Source organism: Alosa pseudoharengus, unplaced genomic scaffold, assembly GCF_046254945.1.
Source record: "Alosa pseudoharengus isolate Yale_2024_CS ecotype anadromous, Long Island Sound unplaced genomic scaffold, YU_APseudo_1.1 YU_APseudo_1.1_scf_16, whole genome shotgun sequence".
NCBI lineage: Eukaryota > Metazoa > Chordata > Actinopteri > Clupeiformes > Clupeidae > Alosa > Alosa pseudoharengus.
This window is the reverse complement of record NW_027468630.1, coordinates 34,048,651-34,060,972: the sequence shown is the minus strand read 5'-3', so window position 1 is coordinate 34,060,972 and position 12,322 is coordinate 34,048,651. Positions and strand designations below refer to the sequence as shown.

At 41.4% G+C, this 12,322-nt stretch overlaps 1 protein-coding gene across 1 annotated transcript; it reads left to right on the top strand.

Moving 5' to 3' along the window:
* Positions 1-406: 406 nt before the first annotated feature.
* LOC143125968 (PHD and RING finger domain-containing protein 1-like) lies at positions 407-12,314 on the top strand. The gene is made up of 7 exons (XM_076287840.1): positions 407-468; positions 9,417-9,609; positions 9,726-9,809; positions 9,966-10,087; positions 11,264-11,540; positions 11,632-11,742; positions 11,848-12,314. Exons 2-7 carry the CDS (start codon positions 9,490-9,492, stop codon positions 11,869-11,871), a joined length of 738 nt encoding a protein of 245 aa, XP_076143955.1. The 5' UTR covers positions 407-468; positions 9,417-9,489; the 3' UTR covers positions 11,872-12,314.
* The last annotated feature ends 8 nt before the right edge of the window (positions 12,315-12,322 follow it).

Below are 12,322 nucleotides of genomic sequence, written 5' to 3'. Positions count from 1 at the left end.
CCTCCTCCATTTCGGTCTGTTTGGTTGTTATGTGCATTGTGTTTTTGTGTCTTTGGCTGTCATACTTGGTACTTAATATTAACTAGTATTAACATTTGTCAAATGTAATTAATGACACTTTTTCTGTTTGCAAATAAATAAATAAAAATAGAAAGCCTGGTATTGCACTATTGTTATCAAGGGCATATGACCTTATTTTGTCAGTTTTAGACGAATGAGCCTACCGCCTTAGTAGCAGGTAATTCATCTTGATAATGAAGAGATAAATTTGAAGCTAAATGCCATTTTAAAAGGAATTCCGGAGAAATGTGCTTTAGACGTTATTTTTCGATTCGGACAACATGAATGTGAAATTAGCCTAGGTGAAATAAAAGATCATTCAGACCCTCACTCCGTTTCGGAAGGTGGCGGTAATGCACTCTTCAGCAGCCTACATCAACAAGAAGAGGAAGAAGAACAAAGCAAAAGGTTTGTCAAGAATAATTTCAAAGGTATTTTGTGCCGTGGCGATTAATTATGTTATCCGTCTCTTTCTGACCGGTTTTTGTTGTTCATCTGCTTGTTTGTTTGTGGACTAGCCTACTGCGAAGTACGGCTCCATTTCAAGCTCACAGAGTGAGCTACTTTCCCACTATCCAAGCAAGCAAGATATTGATATAACGCTACTTCGGTTTAACAGTCTAAAAAACACACCTGTCGGATATACAAACGTTGTATGATGTAAGACAAACATGTTAGTATAATTGAACCATGAGTTTGTATGGGAAAAGTGTGACATTATTATTTTACACAAGCTTACGTCACAGACCACTCAAAACTCCGCGCCATGACTTTTTTTTTAAAATTAGTCACATAAGACACTTATACAGAGTAGGCTATGTAGTGAAATGCTTTGCCCACTGTCCATGGCTGTGCAATGTGTAAATAAATAAGGAAATAAATAGAAAAAGAAGAGAAGAAGAAGAAATGTCTAAAGTAAGTGTTTCCAATATGCTCCTACTACTGTCCTCATTGATCCGGATAGGCCAGTAAAGGGGATACAAACTTGTTGGTTGGTCCTCAGGCAGCAATAACGTTTCCCGGAGCATAGGAGATCTCAGTTGTTTGGGTGACTGAATCTCTGGTGATTTTCTTTACTCTCCTAATTTATATTTTTCTTCTAGTTTCGGTAGTGGTGGTACATTCAGCTGATCTCACTACTCTCTTTATAGTTAGGGAAAGTTAGGCATTTTTTTGCCAATCTGCAAAATTTCTTACCAATACCTTTTTTTTTTACTATGTGTCTAGTAACACATCTTCCAATTTATTCATGGCCAAACATTGCCAAATGAAAACTTTTTTTAAATTTTTTTTACCAATATTAGCTTTTGAGATGTCTAACTAGGGGTTGTTAGGGGTGTAGAATCTATCCCAGCCATTAGTTTTGAGTAATGTACCGCTGCTCATCTTCATCTGTCCATTATTGAATAAAGCCTGCCCAGACAATTTGATTGGTGATAACTGCTCTGGTTTGTGCATAGTTGCATAGTCCAGACCGAATTTCTCTCAAATTTTGTGAGTGTGGTTCAGGCTTGGAATTTCACCATTCTGGGGGCAAGGCCACTTGGCCTTCAGTTGGGCATATTTGGTGGGGGGCACAAAGGCCACATGTCAGGGCACCAAGGCCAAAGTTAACTATACAGTAGTAGGCTATAAAAATGATCAAAGTTGTATTTAACCTATTAACTGCAGTAGACCTGCATCCAGGGTAGGAATTTCACGGCGGCCACGACGGCCATGGCCGTCGTAGCCCCTTGCGTTGGCCGTGAAACCCATTTGAAAATCATAGGTTTACAGGCCACGGTGGCCTTGGTGCCCCCTTCTTTCAATATTCTGCTTTGTGTCCTACTAATAGCGATTTTATTTAGCCTGTGGCCTGTCAAAATAATGTTAGCATTCACAGCGCAAATTAATTTAGTCTTTTACGCAGTGGAGAAAGTGACAGCGCAAGAAAGTGCGTCCAAATTCACCCATTCTTCTCAGTTGAACTACTCGCGAAGTAGCCTATTCATCACAGACATCACAAGTATCACACGAAAGAGCTTTTTCTCAGCTTTTAAACGATGTTAGCCGATAATTGCTGTGTTGAACGGTTCGCGAGAAAAGTAAATAATATAATTCAATTTAATCATACTGTAACGATTTGATAGCAAACCACACAGTTGTCCAATCAAAAGGTTTATTCACTGGGAACGAGAGCCGGGACACAGATAGACCAAGACCAAGACACAGAACACAATGCAAACAGGGCAGGTCAAGCACGCACACACACTACACATACAGGGGAGGACGCAGCCTCCCACACAAAAAGGATCACACACGAGGGAGAACTAAAAGGGAAACATGTCACAATAAAGACGCTAACATTACACTTATAACTTAGGAGAATAACGACATAAACCCCCCAAATGTTCACCCTCGTGTCCCAGCATGCCTTTCGCTGGAGAACGCTAACACAGTCTTTATGCGCCGACGTTACACAGCTCCCCCAACAAGCCATTGCCGTCCTCGGCAATGCCCACGAGGTAGCCACATGCTAACGTCGGCGCGCGTCGCCCGCCACTCAGTTCAGTGCGACAGTTCCGCCAACTCACGTGGGGTGCACGCGCCGCAGGAGCTCACTCAACGGGGCGCCACGCTGCTAGCAATCCAGTTCGGGCGTGCTAGCAGCCACGTGGCCGACCCGCTCGTCACCAGCTCCCTCTCAGCAGCCGCCCTCAGGCTGCACTTTCCGCGGCGTGTCACCACGGCACTCCTCCTCTCCAGTCGGGGCCCTAGGTGGCCTTACAACCGTCGACACTGTACCAAGCACCGGGGTTCGAGGGGGGCCAGATGAAGCTGCACCAACGCCACTCCGCTCCGTCGAGTCGCCGACCGGGACAGACAGGCACCGACTCCACAGCAACCGGACCGCGCTGAGCTCTCCCGCTGCAGCTACCGTCTTCGGCGTCCCTCCTCGTGTTGCCATCTCGCAGAGCCGTACTGCTCTGTTCCCGGCCCGTTCCACTCCTTCGCGGCCTCGGCGAAGGCACGACCCCCGAGATGGTCGTGCTATCGAACTCCACACAACGAACTTTTTTCTTTTTTAAAAGGCGCCGGCCAACAGGCCAACTAGAACTAGCGCCTAGCACTGCACGGTGCCCCTCACACGCACCCAAAAGTTTTTTTTTTAAAGTTCAGAGGGCATTTCCGTCAAACCTGCCCCACCGTCGTGAGTTCGCTGCCCTCAGCGGCTCCGCCAACCGTCCATCGTCTAGAAACCTCTTCCTCGCCGCACTCCCTCTCTGTTCACGCGTCGCGGCTCGCCGTGGAGTCAGCGCCCAGGCCATCGCCGTCCTCTCCGCGAACGCTTCTTCAGGCTCCTCTTCCGGCAAGAACTTCTCCCATGGCCGCAGGCAGCTCCAACCGAAAGCTCCTCTCCTCCGTCGGCAGTAGCGATAGAAGGCCCCGAGCTTTTTAGTAGCCCTTACAAGGGCTTTCTCTGGATCCTCTTGCGTGGGCCTCCACCCAGTGATGAGGTCTCCCGCTCCCAGCTTCTCTCGCTGAGCGGAGGCCATGTTCGAAAGTCGCTTCTGACACCAATGTAACGATTTGATCGCGAACCACACAGTTGTCCAATCAAAAGGTTTATTCACTGGGAACGAGAGCCGGGACACAGATAGACCAAGACACAGAACACAATGCAAACAGGGCAGGTCAAGCACGCACACACACTACACATACAGGGGAGGACGCAGCCTCCCACACAAAAAGGATCACACACGAGGGAGAACTAAAAGGGAAACATGTCACAATAAAGACGCTAACATTACACTTATAACTTAGGAGAATAACGACATAAACCCCCCAAATGTTCACCCTCGTGTCCCAGCATGCCTTTCGCTGGAGAACGCTAACACAGTCTTTATGCGCCGACGTTACAATACATTCTACTGAAGGTTTTGCGTCCATGATCTCCCTACCCATTCATCTCGGTGGAATAGACTTCACGAACCCTTCTTTTAACACATGACAAACCACATATCAGAATAAACAGCAGACCTTACCGTACACAAAGGTGTAAAGCAGTCCCCTGTACAGTTAGCTGTTCCAGAGTAATCCAGTTTTGAATTTGCAGTAAATTTCGACATGCATGGATGTCTCCAAATTTGGGCTTTAAGTTTTACAATGTGTTTAAATTGTTCCAAGTTGTGATCAATGATCAAAGTTGTATTTAACCTATTAACTGCAGTAGACCTGCATCACTGTATGAAACATTACAAAAACTTGAAACATGACATATTACATATAACTGTAAATCATCTGATCATCTAATAAAAACAGATATCTAGGCTATATATAAAATGTATTGTATATTTGGCCTGCTATGAAATCATATTGAACAATTTAAATCACGAATGCGAAATTCAAAACTGGATTACTCTGGAACAGCTAACTGTACAGGGGACTGCTTTACACCTTTGTGTACGGTAAGGTCTGCTGTTTATTCTGATATGTGGTTTGTCATGTGTTAAAAGAAGGGTTCGTGAAGTCTATTCCACCGAGATGAATGGGTAGGGAGATCATGGACGCGAAACCTTCAGTAGAATGTATGATTAAATTGAATTATATTATTTACTTTTCTCGCGAACCGTTCAACACAGCAATTATCGGCTAACATCGTTTAAAAGCTGAGAAAAAGCTCTTTCGTGTGATACTTGTGATGTCTGTGATGAATAGGCTACTTCGCGAGTAGTTCAACTGAGAAGAATGGGTGAATTTGGACGCACTTTCTTGCGCTGTCACTTTCTCCACTGCGTAAAAGACTAAATTAATGTGCGCTGTGAATGCTAACATTATTTTGACAGGCCACAGGCTAAATAAAATCGCTATTAGTAGGACACAAAGCAGAATATTGAAAGAAGGGGGCACCAAGGCCACCGTGGCCTGTAAACCTATGATTTTCAAATGGGCTTCACGGCCAACGCAAGGGGCTACGACGGCCATGGCCGTCGTGGCCGCCGTGAAATTCCTACCCTGGTGTGGTTATCTAATTCAGACTGGCTTCAAGACTAGATAGTAGTAGGAAGAAAATCTGTTGCTCAGTGTCTGAATATTTAGGGTCCCCACTATCAATGTAGTAGCCTATATAATTAGATAAGAGTTCCATAGGAACAAGATGGCCTCTGTCTCTGTCAGCGCATGAGCGGAACGCGTAGCACTGTAGATACTAAAGAGCATAGGACCCCTCAGCGAGCTGTCTCTGGAACCTCCTTTCAAACTAACAAACACTAGACGGAGGCTCCCATGCTGTGATCACAATTGATCTGCACTCGATTTGTCTTCCTTAGCTACCAGCTGTTTTTGTCTCTGTAGACTGAAATTGTGGCTATTGAAATTGAATTTCAGTGTGAAACTAAATTGTGAGAACTGAGGGCCCCATCTTGGCTATGCATGGTCACTGGTGAATAGCGTAAATACATTTAGGAGTTTGTCCAGTTCACATTGGGGGTGGTTTTGTTATCAAACGTCGGGCACCTGGTGCAAAAAGGCGGTTCTTCTGTTTCTTAATCAGTCATGGGTGTGTTTTGGGTGTAAAATCCTTTAAACCAATGAAAATGACATGCGTCATTCCCTATAACAGCAAGCAGCGCAACTTCAAACAGCGCATCGGTATTTTGATAGTCAGCGGCGCATTTGAAGGAATCTGCTTGCACGCGAGAGTGTATGGAACAGGTATTCCACTAAACCATGCTTTACTAAAACCTAGCAGAGAATAGCCTACACGCATCTGCAGATTCTGCACTCGTCTATTATTTGAACTCATTTGGTCTCATAGTCAACATCAAAACAGTTATTAATTACTTTCACTGTTGACAATGGGTTACCATCGAAAACAGGCTGAAAAAAGCAACACTACCCCAATAATGTTCGAATGACTGAATAAAAAAACCTAAGGACATTGATCCTGCAGAGGAGTTGCTGCTTACATCTCGTGACAATGTGTCTTCAGCTGTGCTCAGCTGAGCTGTTCATATGCGCCTTTCGCTAGAGACCAGGTTTTTCTTGGTCAATGGCGTAATGCATTTTAGATGGTGTAAGATAGTGATTTTTAGATCATGCGCCAGACCACACCTTATGTCGTTAATTGCCACACCCCTGGGCGCATCGTGGAATAAAAGAGAAGGGCATGGCGAAAAATGTAAGTGTAAGATAGGAATAAACTTTGCGTCGTGATAAGAATACGCTATGCACTGCATTTCTGATCGTCAAAATAGGGCCCTGAATGTGAAAGTGCAAAGAGTGAAATTTTCAGTTAGGATAAGTATCAGAGCAAATGAGTTCAATTTCAAAATATTATATTCCATTGCAAGTTAACTGGGATTCAGTTTCAATTTAATGAATTCAATTTCAGCATATACTATTCAAATTCGGTTTCTACATACAATTGCTCAAATTCGGCAATTCAAATGCAAGTACAACATATTCAAATTCGGTTTGAAGTGACACAAATCACATATATACCCGTATTTCTGGTATTTGCACAGGGTATTGTGCTACTGTGAGTAGCACAAGGGAGTTTCAGTGTTTCCCACAGAATTGAATTGTATTTGTGGTGGTAGGTTTGCAGCAGGGGCGCAGGAGGCACGGAGGACGTGGGGGATGTGTCCCACGCAGTGCTGAAGAGACAGCCGTCGTCCCCCTCACTTTTGATAAGGAAAAAAAGCCTTATAGGTACGCTAAATAAATAATAACCTATAGGATTTGCGCTAACTGTAAAACTCCCCATTAACAGCATCACATCACTAACCACATCCATCTACAGTACTGTAAGACTGCACAATCTCATATTCACTCTGTTGGATATCTGAAGCCAGTTTGTCTACTAACAATCATAAAATAATCCAGGCTACTTGCTTAGCATAAATCATTTATCATCATCTTTATTTGAGGCAGGCTGGTATTCGATTCGTTTGGAGCGGCATGCATACCCGTAGGCTATCAAAAGCATTTTCGGTTTGGTTTGGGATTTAATGTACTTTTGGACTGTTTGATTATATTGCTAAATGTTGGGACTGATGGGCACTGAAATCTGGAAGATATTTGATGGTTCATTGTTAAGTTTCATGCAGTTGAAAAAGTGTCGGGATTTCCACTGCTGTTTATTGCGAGACAAGGCAGCCCTTCATTGAATAGGGGTTGTGCTGTAATGGAAACCTTTTTGCGTAGCCAAGTATTCGGATAAATAAAATTCGTAGGCTGGAATGCCTTGAGTCGCAACAATTGTGTTTAAATGTAGTAGGCTTCAGCCTCTGGCAATTAGCTCGAAAGGGGCGGCAAGAGAATGAGCTTGAGAACATGTGTTGGAGACCCATGGTAGGAAAACGACTTTTCTTTGCCAACCGTAGGCTATTCCAACCAACATAATACAATACAACATATAATCAAATATTAAGAAGAGGTTATTTCATTGACTTAAATCGAACAATGTCTTCTAGTGGACTGATGGCAATTGTTGGTATGGTAGGCAATTGTTACCCCGTCTTGTATATGGGAACCTGCCTTTATTTGTCCTGCTATAAATAGAATCAATCCCGGGCATAATTTGAGGATTTATGGTAGCCTAGTGCTCAACTCCTCCTGCTCAACATGACGTTAGCTGTTATGTTTATGATAACAAACTCAGCCTACTTATCAACTCGTTTTCACTAGCCTAACTATAAAATACAAGTCTATCAACGTTTTTGTTCTAAGACATTTATTTCAAACATAATTTCAAGACACAAATTGGATACTTCAGTTACCTTGGTGCATAAATCCCAGAGAGTAGGCTACCACACCCCAGAGTGATGGGCCTAGCGTTCTTATGCGTTCAGTGTGGGGTATAAACAAGCTGAGAATTTAGCGGTGTCACGTCTACCTGTCACAGACGTGGGGAGCTCTTTGAAGCTTGGGATAATGTGATACAGTCACTACAGTAACAGTATTTTATTTTACTTCTTATGTAATTTTTTTTTCAATTTTATAAATGCTTTGTTTAAATGCTGTTGGAACAAATAGTTGATTATAAAGGCAACTTTCTGTTGCAATTTTCTGTGTGTTCTGGACTGGTAACTTGTTAAGCCAACACTTGTTAAGTTCTAACGTTGCATAAATATTAACTGCAAACACACAGTGGAGAGTTGATTTGGTTTATACCAGACAATTTAAGTAGGCCTAACTAGGCTATTTGATCATGTAGTCTATGTTTGGAATTGGATCATAGGCATGATGATTTATTCATGGCTTCATAAAATATCAACATCCCATGTTGCTTTTTTCTACCATTAGCCCAAGTAGTGACCAGTATTCTACCATTGGCCCAAGTAGTGAAAACAATTGTTTGAAAACAATCAATGGTATTATCTTAATATTCTGGCAAGTTTAAAATATGATGGTCGAAAGTGGGCCAGAGGTGGCAATTCAATATCTGGAAATCTGATCTCACTATGGGTTTGTGTTCACAATTTGGTCCCCCTCACTTTCAAAATATCTCCTGCGCCCCTGGTTTGCAGAATTAACTTGAATGCAACAGTTTTTAACAAATTAGCGCAGCGTGGTTATGATGCTAACCAGATTTAAGCACAATTTAGTACAACCTCGAAAATCATTGTGTGGTGGTGGTGTGGTCAATGTGGTGGGCCGCCACAAATAAGTCAATGTATGGGAAACACTGAGTTTTGTTTGACGAACGATGCACTCTTGTCCCGCTTGACTGTCTGTTCCTCCTCGTCATCCGACATTTCATATATTAACTCAAAAGTTATTTTAGGGAAATCGATCTCCATTTTTTAAATTATGAGAACTTTAATTTAATTTTAATTTATTGGTTATTGCTACATTGTGTCAAAGCATTATAGAATATTTGCATTGTATCGCAGAGTGATTTCTTATTAGCTGTGCAAAGTCTGAGTTGAAATGTCGGGATAGTTTCCAATGCATGGAACGTCTCTCGGCCAATCAGGAACAAGTAAATAGTTCCATAGAATCCAATTGTTGTATAATTGACAATAAACAACTTAAGTTGGCATAAATTATCCTTGTTTTTATTTATGCATGTTACAGAATAGAAATGTGTGCCATTAAACATCCAGTAAACGTCCCAGTGTTTATTTGCTTTAATGACTTATCTTTACTGGCATTTTTTGAAGACTTAAACATAATAAGAGATCTGTCTTTTTTCATATGAAGCGCAGGCTACTCCAAGGTTACAAGTAGCTGAACTGACCATCTCATTTGATTTGCCTACTGACTACTTGCCATTTGACTGCTACTCTGAAATGCTTGTAAGATGTACCGGTAAATGGAAAGTACAACTGTACAAATCATTTAACATTAGGTTCCTTGTTTAATTTCAGGACACTGAGAAAGTGCTCTCCATTAACTAACCTGGTACCAGTGCATAGACAGATCAGGGAAGAATTCCTCAGTATGGCCCCACCAGACCCAGTAAGATGTCTCATCTGTTTTAGCAATGTAGTTGGACAAGTGGCCATACCAGAGAACTGTGACCACTCTTTCTGTCTTGACTGCATCATGGAATGGTCTAGGGTGAGTATGAGTCATTTAATTATTTTGAAAGGCAAGCATATTGTTAAGTTGAATATACTAATTTTAGCAGTAGACTGTTAAAGAAACCTTGCATTTATGTACAATACACTTTTCAGAACACGAATACCTGTCCAGTGGACCGAATTACGTTTAATGTTATATACCAAACGGATTACCCAGGAGGAAAGGTGAAAAACACGGTACGTTGCCAGATTTGATTATTGTAAGTTTTTTCAGGCCTTACTTAGTATTTCATAATATCACTGCTGTCAGTATGGAAAGTGGTATTTCATTATGTTTTCTCTTTATTTGATCAGTTGATTTCTATGGCATGTTGTGTGGTCATATGTTTTTAGGTAAAAGTTGAGAGGCCATTGAATAAAAAGGAGGATGTCTCAGATGACCAGGTCATTTGTGAGAAGTGTGGACGGTCTGACTTTGGCCATCTGTTGATAATGTGCTCAACCTGTGAAACAGGGTAAGGAGAGCATTTCAGCAAATAATACATCTGTCTATATCTATCCATTTACTGTGGGATTTATTCACATATGTCTTAAGCAACTTCACACGTGATGAGTGGTATCAAACCCACAATTTTTTTGCTTAATTGGTGCAGTTTTGAGGAAGACTGGAATAAACTGAATATCATATAGTTTGGGGGCAGCTTCGCTGCTTCAAAGTAAATTGCTCTATGAAGCCATTAACTTGCCATATTCGGTTATCAAATTATACAATTGGTAATTGACTTCTACGACATGGTGGAGCAGCAGTAATTGATCGGTCTGGGTTTGATTCCCGAATCCGCCATTGAAAGTTTGTGTCGCTTTGTATAGAAGTGTCTGCTAAATCCCAGTCAGCCAACTTTAATATCTTTTTTATTTGTTGTGGAGACCTAAAATATTGGCACAACATTAATAAAGTTTGCAGCTTATTTGTGTTTGCAGACAAAATACTGATTGATGAGTTTCATAATAACCCTCAATATCATTCTTTTTGCATTTTGTATTGAATCAAGGGCCTTAGATCAATAGGCATACAGTACAAACTTTAAATGGTCAAGTCATACTAATAACATATTTTATTCCTTTCTACAAAAGTTGGTCAGGCTAGGACTTTGTAAGATATTAATGGCCAAACAATGGCATCAAAGATATTGCAATTTTGAGACTGTAATAACTCCAAAATTGTTTGGACAGTATTACATGTATTAGTTTTGGGAACTGATGCATGAAGACGCAGTGCGTGGAAACATTGATAGTTTGCACCTATTAAACACTCTGTAAGTGAATTGTGTGCTTCGGCTCCTTGTTTCTGTTCAGTAATATGAAGTGGCCCATTGAGCTTTGCTGATTATGTAGACAAACTTAGACAAACCATTTCCTTGGATTCCGTCTGATTTGACACAGAATGACCCAATATTTCATGGATAGCATGTATCATTATTCTGAGGTCTCCCTTTGCACTGTTTGAGTGTCAGTCCATTTGTAAGTCTCTTTGGATAAAAACATCAGCTAAATGAATTTGTAAATGTTTAAAAAGTTGCTCTTGATTTGAGGATATGAATTACATTATTTGTAGTTATGCAAACCAGCTACAATAAAAACATATAAAGTAGTTTTAAATATGTTCCGATGGCCGTTGCCTCTACCTTCAGGTACCATGCAACATGCCTGACCCCTCCACTGGGTGCAGTTCCAGCACAGGACTGGATGTGCCAGGAATGTACAGATAGCCATGGAAGCTTCTTTGCTGAGGAAGATGGTGTGAGCGCTGAGGAAATGGCATATTTATTAGCTGAAGCTGCTCCAACTCCAGGTAGACTTCGTTTGTCTACTTTGACTTCCACTTCTGCCTCAATAGGCACGAGGCGCAGCAAGCGGCTCCGTGCACAAGCAAGTAAAGGTTCAAATCACCAGACCCACAGTGCACAGGTAAACTCCTTGTGATTCATTTGTTTTTCCTTTATTAATGGGATATCAACAAAGGCCTTGATGCATTGACATTATGGATTTTCTAATGCAGCATGTTCCCAAATACCTCCTGAAGTTGGCAGTACCATGTGACAAAAACGACCCAAGCAGCAGCTCAAACATTAAGAACCTTTGCTCCCCAGAATTGGGACACAAGAGGAAGGTAAACCTTTTAAACATCTGTCTCAGATTATGAATCTCACTGTACCTGTTCTCACCTGTTCTCATTGTTAATTTAAATTCTACCGTCTACTTCTTATGTCATCAGAGAGGAAGCACAGACGTGCAGTGAGCGGTTTTGTTTGATCAATCACAACATTAGAAATATCACATGGAGACTGGTCTGGTAAAATGCTTTGTTTCGTTCCCCATAACAATGTGGTATATTTCTGAAAGAATGGTCACCTGAAGTATATTTTTGTTATGTTTATGTTATATTAATGATGTGTAATACCTCGGCAAACCTGCGGTGGTCCGGATTGTGGGTGTAGCTAATGGACAGTAGGTGGCAGTAAACACATGTATTGAATGCTTAAACCAGATATAAGGATGACCTCAGAAATCACGTGATAATGACACATCATGATTTCCAGAGAAATGAAAGGAAATGGTGTCTCTCTTTCCTACAGTTGCTAAAATATACCAGTCACACATGATTGGTTCTTCTTGTCAAATTTTGTTGTTTTTGTATGGTGTTAAATAAAAAATAAAAGATACATCTTTTTTTCATTTCTATTCTATGG

Bases quoted from the DNA above. Each gene is read 5' to 3' on its own strand.
- LOC143125968 (XM_076287840.1), top strand. From the start codon at position 9,490: ATGGCCCCACCAGACCCAGTAAGATGTCTCATCTGTTTTAGCAATGTA. The intron at 11,541-11,631 runs GTAAACTCCTTG...TTTCTAATGCAG, and splicing joins ACCAGACCCACAGTGCACAG to CATGTTCCCAAATACCTCCT. The intron at 11,743-11,847 runs GTAAACCTTTTA...TTATGTCATCAG, and splicing joins AATTGGGACACAAGAGGAAG to AGAGGAAGCACAGACGTGCA.